Source organism: Pteropus alecto, unplaced genomic scaffold, assembly GCF_000325575.1.
Source record: "Pteropus alecto unplaced genomic scaffold, ASM32557v1 scaffold4411, whole genome shotgun sequence".
Lineage (NCBI taxonomy): Eukaryota > Metazoa > Chordata > Mammalia > Chiroptera > Pteropodidae > Pteropus > Pteropus alecto.
In genome coordinates, this window is record NW_006431495.1 from 2,040 (window position 1) to 11,768 (window position 9,729).

Genomic DNA, 9,729 nt, shown 5'->3' on the forward strand with positions numbered 1-9,729 from the left:
CATGTCAGTTGCACAATATAATGATCAGACATTTATATACCTTATGGAGTAATCACCACAGGTCTAGTTCCCATCTGGCACCATACATAGTTATTACAATATTAATGACTATATTCTTATGTTGTGCTTTTACATACCTGTGACTGTTATTATAACTGGAAGTTTGGACGTTCGTACTTCTTAATCCCCTTCACCCTTTTCACCCATCCCCTCACCTACTCCCATCTGGCAATCAACAGTTTGCTCTCTGTATCTATGAGTTTGTTTCTGTTTTCTTTTGTTTGTTTATTTTGGTTTTTAGATTCCACATATAAGTGATGTCATATGGTATTTGTCTTTCTCTGTTTGACTTAGTTTACTGAGCACAATACCCTCTAGGTCTATCCATGTTGTCACAAATGGTAAGATTTCATTCTCTTTTTATGACTGTGGAATATGGTAATATTCCATTGTATGTATTTACCACATTTTCTTTATCCTTTCCTCTAGTGATGAACATCTAAGTTGTTTATATATCTTGGCTATTGTAAATATTCTTCAGTGAACATAAGGGTGCTTATATCTTTTTGAATCTGTGTTTTCAACTTCTTCTGATCAAAACCCAGAAGCAGGATTGCTGGATCATACAGTAGTTCTATTTTTAATTTTGGGGGGAATCTCCATACTGTTTTCTGTAGTGGCTGTGCTTGTTTACAATCACACCAACAAAGCACAAGGGTTCCTTTTTCTCTACATGCTTGCCAACACTTATTCTTTGTTGTGTTTTTAATAATAGCCCTTCTGACAAGTGGGAGGTGGTATCTCCTTGTGGTTTTGATTCCTATTTCCCTAATGATTAGTGATGTTGAGCATCTTTAGATGTGTCTATTAGCTGTTTCTATGTCTTCTTTAGAGAAAAATCTGTTCAGGTCCTCTGCCCATTTTCAATTGGATTGTGGGGTTTTTGGGGGTTTTTTTTTTGTTTTCTTTTTTTTGTTTTTTGTATTGAGTTGAATGAGTTTTTTATATATTTTGGAATATTAACCCCATATCAGATGTATCATTTGCAAATATCTCCTCCCATTTAGTACATTTCCTTTTTCTTTTGTTAATGGTTTTTTTGCTGTGTAAAGCTTTTTAGTTCAATGTAGTCCCATTTGTTTATTTTTTCTTGTTTCCCTTGCCCGAGGTGACATACCAGAAAAATATTGTTAAGAGCTATGTCAGAGAGTGTATTGCCTATGTTTTCTTCTCGAAGTTTTATGGTTTCAAAACTTACATTTAAGTCTTTAGCCCATTTTGAGTTCATTTTTACATATGGTGTAAGAAAGTGGTCTAGTTTTATTTATTTTTTGCATCTATCTGGCCAGTTTTCCCAATACCATTTAATGAAAAAGCTTTCTTTACTTCATTGTATATTCTTGCATCCTTTGTCATAGATTAATTGATGAGATAAGTTTTGGTTTCTTTCTGGGCTCTGTATTTTGTTACAGCAATCTGTGTATTCGTCTTTGTGCTGGTACCGTACTACTTTTATGACTAAAGCCTTGTAGTACAGTTCAAAATTAAATAGCATGATCCCTCCAACTTTGTTCTTCTTTCTCAAGATTGTTTTGGCTGCTCAGGGTCTTATGAGGTCCCATATAAACTTTAGGAATAATTGTTCTAGTTTGGTGATAAATGTCATTGGTATTTTGTTAGGGATTGCATTGAATCTGTATATTGCTTTGGTCATATAGACATTTTAATGATATTAATTCTTGCAGTTCATGAGTACTGTATATTCTTTCATTTGTTTGTATCTTCAAACCTGTCATCAATGTCATGGTTGTCAAGGTACAGGTTTTTTACTTCTCTCGTTAAATTTATTTCTAGTTATTTTATTCTTTTTGAGGCAATTGTAAATGAGATTGTTTTCTTAATTTCTCTTTCTGACAGTTCATTATTGATGTATAAAGATGCAACCGATTTATGACTATTATTTTGTATCATACTACTTTATCGAATTCATTTATTAATGCTGATAGTTTTTTGTGAAATCTTTAGGGTTTTCTATGTATAGCATGTCACTTGCAAATAGTGGCAACATGGATATTCTTGAACATTAATATGGAAGATTCAGAAATCGGGAGGTTTTTTTTATCATTCTTCACTGAATTGAGATTTTTTATTGCCTTAAAATATATGTTCATTTCTTGATTTTGATGCACATTTATATTTTAAAAAACAAAACTGATCTCCCGGCGACTCAATTTTCCTTCATAAGGGATGATTCTTATATTTTATTTTGATGACTTGTAAAAGAAATGGAGAAAAATCAAATTCTGTTTCCATTCTCGAACCCAAAACTCCCTCAGCCCTTCTCATATCATAAATGGTCCAAGGGATATAACATTTCACTCATCTGTCATATGTCAAACTGAAATTGTTCAAAAACTCAGATTTTGGTGAATACTCGTCATACTCGTCACTACTTCTATTGCTGTTCTCAACAACTAGGACCATGAGACAGAAGAAATACATGAAATCATGGCTTGTGTTCTCAAGGTCCTTCTAGTCCCAGGTCTTCCCTCAGCATCAGCCTCATCGATCCCTTAAGAGCTGGTTAAGCCTTAGACCTTGGGACAGAACATGGGGCGAGGGGATGGCTTCGCTTCTCAGTGATGATGACCCCCACATTGGGTAGAGCCACTCTACTGCATTATAAGACATGGCTGCCCTGTGTCGGCAATAGCATCCAGTCTGAGATCCTCACAGTGTGGAGAGCACTTTGGCTCTTGTAGAGATTCATTGTAAGAGCAGAACCAAAAATAACTGAATTTTTCATCGCAGGAATTAGCCTATGCATGCTGTCCCAGAAACAAAGCAGAAAACTCACCCTGACCTAAGATGATGGGTGCTCTGGAAAACTCTGAATCAGAGGATAACATTATAATCTTATTTCTACGGGCAGGTTCTTCTAGGTTGGCTGCTTACCATGACATTTGGACCCAACATGATGGCCCCCATTTGTCTGGTGGAAAACACCAATCAGCGGCTGTCAGTGAACCAGCAAGCTCTACAGATTCTTGATGAGCTTTCTCAGCCAGTGGTGGTCGTGGCCATTGTAGGACTGTATCGTACAGGCAAATCCTACCTGATGAACCGTCTTGCAGGACAGAACCACGGTGAGTGTCGTCTCCAGCGGGGACCAAATCTTTGATTCTAGCTATACCACAGCTTCTTAGTTTTCCTCCCTGGTCATGTGAAGGGAGAACCACTCTCCTCTCAATAAACCAAACTTCTCATTCTAATTCTCACTACTAAATTACTACGTTACTGTAATCTGTTACCATACTCCTCGTTTTACTCTTGATAAGGAAAATCTTTCCTACTAATTCTCAGATTCTTAACCTTCTTTTACCTGTGCAAGCACAAAGCAATTGTGTCTCCTCTCTCTCTTATAACATATTTTGCTTTCTCTATGAAATATTCCAATCAACTTATAAAGATATTTGAATACGTATCTTCATCTTAAAAATTTTTTGTGCGCTCATATCCCACTGTGACTATTAATTGTCACTCTCATTTTTTTTTTTTTATCCCTTTGATTGGAAAACAATATTATCTCGGTTTTTTTTTTTTTTTTTTTTTACTTTTTTCCTTTAAATGTCTCTCTTCTCTCCATTTCCATCTGGCTTTGAACTTCACCATTCTTTCAAAATACTCTTTATATGGTTATCGGTGACTTCCTTTATGTCTGGTTCACTCATGCCTCTTGTCTCCATCTTGAGCACTTGCCAGTATCATGCTCACAGTTAACTTCCTTTCATCCATCAAAAAATGACACACAAAGAAGGGCATTCTTACAAAAAAAGAGAAAGCACTATCTTGTATGGCTGCATACTTATATTCCAACCATCTGACTTTGTAGCGCCTTGGCCGCTTAGATTATCTGCCATCACTCTATGTTGTGTCTCCCCTTCCTTTGTAGGTTTCCCTCTGGGCCCTACAGTGCAGTCTGAAACCAAGGGCATCTGGATGTGGTGTGTGCCTCACCCCTCTAAGCCTAACCACACCCTGGTCCTTCTGGACACTGAAGGCCTGGGCGATGTGGAAAAGGTAAGGCAGAGGGTCACAGATAAATCTTTTTTAATCTAGATATTTTCTTCACAATGCTCTTTATCTTAATTACATGATCTATTTGTGAAACCTAGAGATCCAAGTATATATGAGGCAAATTTTGTTTTTTGGAATCTCACTCCTAGGTAAGGAGTCATGGTATATTGAGTAAATTTTTCTTTTATTTCTTGGCACTAAGTGAATGATTTGATTCGGCGTGATAAATGATCACTGAGCACGTGATTCCTAGGTCTCCGGGTTAGCACTGTAGATATTAGTGACCAAAGTGAAGGTGCTGCCCTCAGAGAATCTGCATCCTGTGGGGAAGCTCATCAAGTACCCACGGAGCGTTCCGGACGGCTTTGCGAGAGCTTTGAATTGAGTCGTCCCTATAAAAGCATGTGTTTGTCCTACCACAACATTTGAAGATGGAGTTTTGATATTTTCGATTTTTACAAATGAGTGAAACAAATTTCTTTTTTCTGCCTTACTTTGAGACTTATTTGTAAAGAGTACCTACATTTCTATAGCTCTCTCTTTCTACCCAAATTGTATTTATTTTTAAAGCCGTATATCCAACAATGAGAAGTCTTGTTGTCTAAAAAATGTATTGTTTGTCCTGAGTACCACTTCCTCATATCCTAATTCATTATTTTTTAAAAATTGAGATTTGGGAAGTTAAATTAATGAATTGGCATTTCCCTCCAAACTTTCTTATTGAGTCTTCTAGTCAAAACTCCCAATTTTTTTTATATTTGTTCTAGGAATCAGCTTTAGATATTGTTTATAAGAGAAATAATTCTGGATTTTTAGACACTGCTGTAATTTATACAAACAAGTTAGCCCAGCCTTTAAGGTCCTTCATCTGTTTGCAGTAGGCTCACTATCCAGCCTTAACTTCTTGACCTACCCTCTGCTCAGGCAATATCAAATAACTCCTCTTTGATTGCAAAGTGTTCCGCCATGCCTACTTTTGCTTCTGTGGGTCTTTCTACCTGCAGGGTGACCTCTATTTTTTCAAGTCCACATTCTACTAATGCTTTAACACTCAGCTCAAGACTTTGAAGAAGGCTTCATGTCAGGGATTCTTTTCCAGCTTTCAGAGCTCTGTTCTTCCTCGATGGACTTCTGAATTTAATTTAGTATTCTCGCTATAAGTTCCTGCTTATATACATTACTAATATGTAAGTTCCTTAGAGATACCGTCATCTTTGCTGCATTCATTGTTATGGATATTTGGCACAGCTTCGCAATAGTCAGCTTGAGAGTGATATTTGTCATTTTAAACTGCTTTTTAATTTAAGAACAGTAGAAAACATTCAGTAGCTTCCTATAAAAATTTGTTGACTACATCCCCAGTTACGTAGTCAACATTATATTTTATGTAATTACATTTTATATGACCTATGACCAACAAATATGTGTAGAATGAATATGTGTTAACACCCTTCAATGAACCTAATTGCACAACAGGTACTGTGCTACATTTTTCTATATATGTTATTTTATTCATTCAAATTGAATAAAAGGAAAGCCTTGTGAAGATTATAATTTTTTATATATATATAAAAAAATCACGATCATAAGAAATATCTTTTAATTGTTAAAACTGATACATGTATTTATGTCTGTCTTCAAACGATACTTTGCAAGGTGAGTGAGTTGTGAAATAATAAATGAAAGACTGATAGACTTAGTGTCTAAAGGAATTTCTACAAGGAAAACTGCTAAAAGTCTCACTCAAATGTGCTTTCCAGGGCGACCCTAAGAACGACTCGTGGATCTTTGCCCTGGCCGTGCTTCTGTGTAGCAGCTTTGTCTACAATAGCATGAGCACCATCAACCACCAGGCCCTGGAGCAGCTGCAGTATCCTTCAGGGACCAAACCACCACCTGCCATTGAGTCTATGGGGATGGAGAGCCAGTTGGTTTCTCCTTCCCTGTCACTTAGTTGCTTTTGGTGGAGCAGAAAGACCCAGGGCAAAAGAGAAGTTTATCATAATCTTTTTAGAGGAATGTGGGGATTGTGAATAGGAAGTTCTTTTTCCTTAGCCAAGTGCTAGTTATGTGACAGAGCTGACAGAACGTATAAGGGCAAAGTCCTCCCCTACACCGGATGGAGTAGAAGATTCCACGGAGTTCGTGAGTTTCTTTCCAGACTTTATCTGGACTGTACGAGATTTCACCCTGGCGCTGATGTTAAACGGTCGCCCTATCACGGAAGATGAGTACCTGGAGAATGCCTTGAAGCTGGTTCCAGGTATCTGAGCATGACCTGGGCAGTGGATGGTTCAATAGGGGTGGGAGGTACTAAACACTGTTCATCTTCTCTGGGATTGTGTTTGTATTTTAGACCAGATGAAGTCTGTAGAAGTGGTAACTGGGAGATGGGTTGAAAAGCTCTAGATTTCCAATTCACTCAGGAAAAGTAGAGCTTCAAGTAGAGTAAAATTATTCAAAACCAATTTGTTCTTTCCACGTTGTCCTTCAGCACCCACTTGTTAATACTGAAAACAGTAGTGCTAAACCGTTCTAGAGAGCAGACCTTGTGTTCCCTATTTTGGCTTCTGCTTTTTTGATTCGAGGGAAACAACTGACCGGATATTTGTTACACATGAAAGTGAAATGAAAAGAAACCTATCTAATGAAAAAAAAAGATCTTTCACACAATTAGCTATTATTCCTTTGAAATAAGGATATAACTTTCTATTGACTGTATAGATACATCCTGCACAAAAGTGACTTTATGTTCTCAAAAACCTGAAGAAGTATGGTCTTTTCAATACATGCTGTTGTGGTATTTATGATAATTATCAGAACATTCATTTACTTTCTATATCATAGCTTTTGTTAAAATTCCACATTCACCCATGCCATAAATTCAAACTAGTAAGTTATTTTAATGAGTTATTTATGTGGGTGTGTATTTGATGATACCTTGAGAGGAATATCAGTTCTGATTTGTTCATTCTTATCTTCATGTTTTTATCTATGCTGTCTCAAAACACTTAATGAGAAATTGGTTAGGCAGAAGACCAACACTGTCCAATCAAATATAGTTCTTTATATTAAAGAGTTTGTAGATTAGTGATGACATCTTAAAATTACATTTTAGTCACATATACTCTCCAGAGGTTTTTGCTAAAAACAGAAGCAAACACTATACACGTTATGTTTTGCATCAAAATAGTTTTAATTCATTAATCAGTGTAAGATTCCTAATATTGCTCCATTATCTTTTGTTTGTAACTCTTCCTTTTGATCCGAAAGCTCAATTTCTACATGGGATCAAGTAGACAAAAATTTACACTGACTTTTTTGTTGTTGTTAATCTTTCATTCAGTACGCCTATAGACACTACAGATTATATTCTACTGTGCTTAGGTCTAAGAATACCAGCAATAGGTTTTTTTGTTTGTTTGTTTTTTAACCTGCATTAGATCTCTACCCAAATTTCTCCCCAGAATTGTGTTATTGGTAAGTCTGATGTTTAAAGAAGCATTGGATGTCTATGCTAAAGGACCATATTATAAACATAGAAGATGGCAAAGATACAAAAATCCCTGTCACGAAAGTCTTTAGGTTCCTTGCCCTCAGACTGCTGCTACTTGAATCTCTGTTGTTGTTGTTGTCGTTGTTGTTGTTTGTTGTTGTTGTTTGTTGTTGTTGTTGTTATTATTTTCAATTCTTCAGGCAGGAATCCCAGAGTCCAACTATCCAATCTTCCCAGAGAGTGCATCCGGCATTTCTTTCCAAAACGGAAGTGTTTTGTCTTTGACCGGCCAACTACTGACAAAAACCTCCTAGCCACTATTGAGAATGTGGCAGAAAACCAACTGGAACCTAAATTTCAGGAACAATCGAGGAATTTCTGTTCTTACATCTATACTCAGGCGAGGACCAAGACCCTCAGAGAGGGAATCATGGTCACTGGGAAACGTGAGTCTCATTTTCACACATCTTTGGGATCTAATATATGTTGAATATATTATATAATGTGTTTTCCAGGATTTCTGTTGATTCTCTATAGAATTGTGGGTCTACAGATATTCATAGTCAATGAAGAAAATTGCATATTATACTTTTGGGGGTTTATAATTCTCCAAAATTATAAACTCTATCAGTAATATCTGCAGGTTCCATATACCTGAAAAAATCCTCTACTGATAAGTCACTAACGGTATAAAACAGAATATTGTATCTTCTCAAGAGAAGGCTTTTATAATCAGTGTGATTTGCAAGGAGAATTCAAAAGGCGTTTGAGGAGTTTAAAGCCGTCCAATAATAAATTTTAACCCATATATCCCTGAAAATCCATAGAAGCTTCAGAGTTACAAATAAATGTAATCTCATTTGACCTCATCTGTGTATCTATGTAAATAATTTTGGTATGGAGAGAAGAGCTATTTCTATACTTAATGTCTATACTCTACAATGCCAACAAATACCCAAAAAGGGGAGGGGAGGGAAGAGACAGAAAGAGAGAAAGAGAGAGAGACAGATTCTTAAAAGTAATCTTGAATTCTGTTGAATGATGACTTGATATTCATCCCCTAAATTTCCTGACATATTAGGGCTGAGGACCCTGGTGGTGACTTACGTGGATACCATCAACAGTGGAGCAGTGCCTTGTCTGGAGAACGCGGTGACAACTCTGGCCCAGCTTGAGAACTCAGCGGCCGTGCAAAAGGCAGTCGACCACTACAGTGAGCAGATGGTCCAGCGAGTGAGGTTCCCCACGGACACGCTCCAGGAGCTGCTGGACCTGCACGCAGCCTGTGAGAGGGAAGCCATTGCTATCTTCATGGAGAACTCTTTCAAGGATGAAAAGCAGGCGTTCCAGAAGCGGCTTGTGGTACTTTGTCTTAGTATTGCTTTATCTCTGTGACCCTTCCCCTTGGAGAATGAAGCCTAGAAGTGCCTTATTGGCCTCATGTCTCCTCCTTCTGTCAGTGATCAAGTAGTCTGGATCTCATGAAGGAGAGAGTTTCAAAGGACTACGTTTTCTTCTCTCTCCCTCCCCATACCTCAGACACTTTATCCAGAAATCTCTCTGGTCTCTAATAATCAGTGTAAAGATCCTCCTGAAGGGAATACTTCTAGTGGTTTGAAGCCTGCCCATACCACCCCAAAGTCAGTTGTGAGCAGGTCATTTTTTTGAAAGTACTCTTCCATTCCCAAGGTTTTTTGGGGTTTTTTTTTTAACCTATCCCCCATTCTGTGTTTTTTTCAACTTCCATTACTTCTTGTTGTGTCACTGAAGATAAAATCTCTGAATGCTGCGGCTGCAAGGAGCCATAGAGGTTAAGTAATGCAATTCCACCTTTTCAGATAAAGAACCTGAGACCCTGCATGGCAGGAAGTTTTCATGTTTGTGAGTAAATCAAATCTTCCGATTCCTATTTTATTCCATGTATTTCTCCAACAGTATGCTTTTCTCATGAGGACTGCACTTAGACTTCCTTCCACCAGATACTTTGGAATTTTATCTCCCCGGTTCCTTTCTTCTGGTGACATCCCTCTACTTTTCCCTTGCAGGAGATCCTAAAGAATAAGAAGGAGGATTTCTTGCTGCAGAATGAAGAGGCGTCTGTTAAATACTGCCAAGCTGAACTTGATCAGCTTTCAGCAACCCTAATGGAAAGTATT

General features: G+C 37.4%; 1 protein-coding gene across 1 annotated transcript in view; it reads left to right on the forward strand.

The window, feature by feature from the left end:
• Positions 1 to 9,729, forward strand: part of LOC102882275 (guanylate-binding protein 6) — a 15,094-nt gene that overhangs the window by 1,862 nt on the left and 3,503 nt on the right. The window contains exons 2-8 of the mRNA XM_006905828.3: positions 2,933 to 3,146; positions 3,953 to 4,080; positions 5,838 to 5,947; positions 6,144 to 6,340; positions 7,774 to 8,019; positions 8,655 to 8,935; positions 9,619 to 9,729. The exon at positions 9,619 to 9,729 is cut by the window's right edge and continues 102 nt beyond it. Of these exons, the coding sequence (XP_006905890.1) occupies positions 2,957 to 3,146; positions 3,953 to 4,080; positions 5,838 to 5,947; positions 6,144 to 6,340; positions 7,774 to 8,019; positions 8,655 to 8,935; positions 9,619 to 9,729 (1,263 nt within the window). The 5' untranslated portion in view covers positions 2,933 to 2,956. The remainder of the gene's footprint in view (positions 1 to 2,932; positions 3,147 to 3,952; positions 4,081 to 5,837; positions 5,948 to 6,143; positions 6,341 to 7,773; positions 8,020 to 8,654; positions 8,936 to 9,618) is intronic.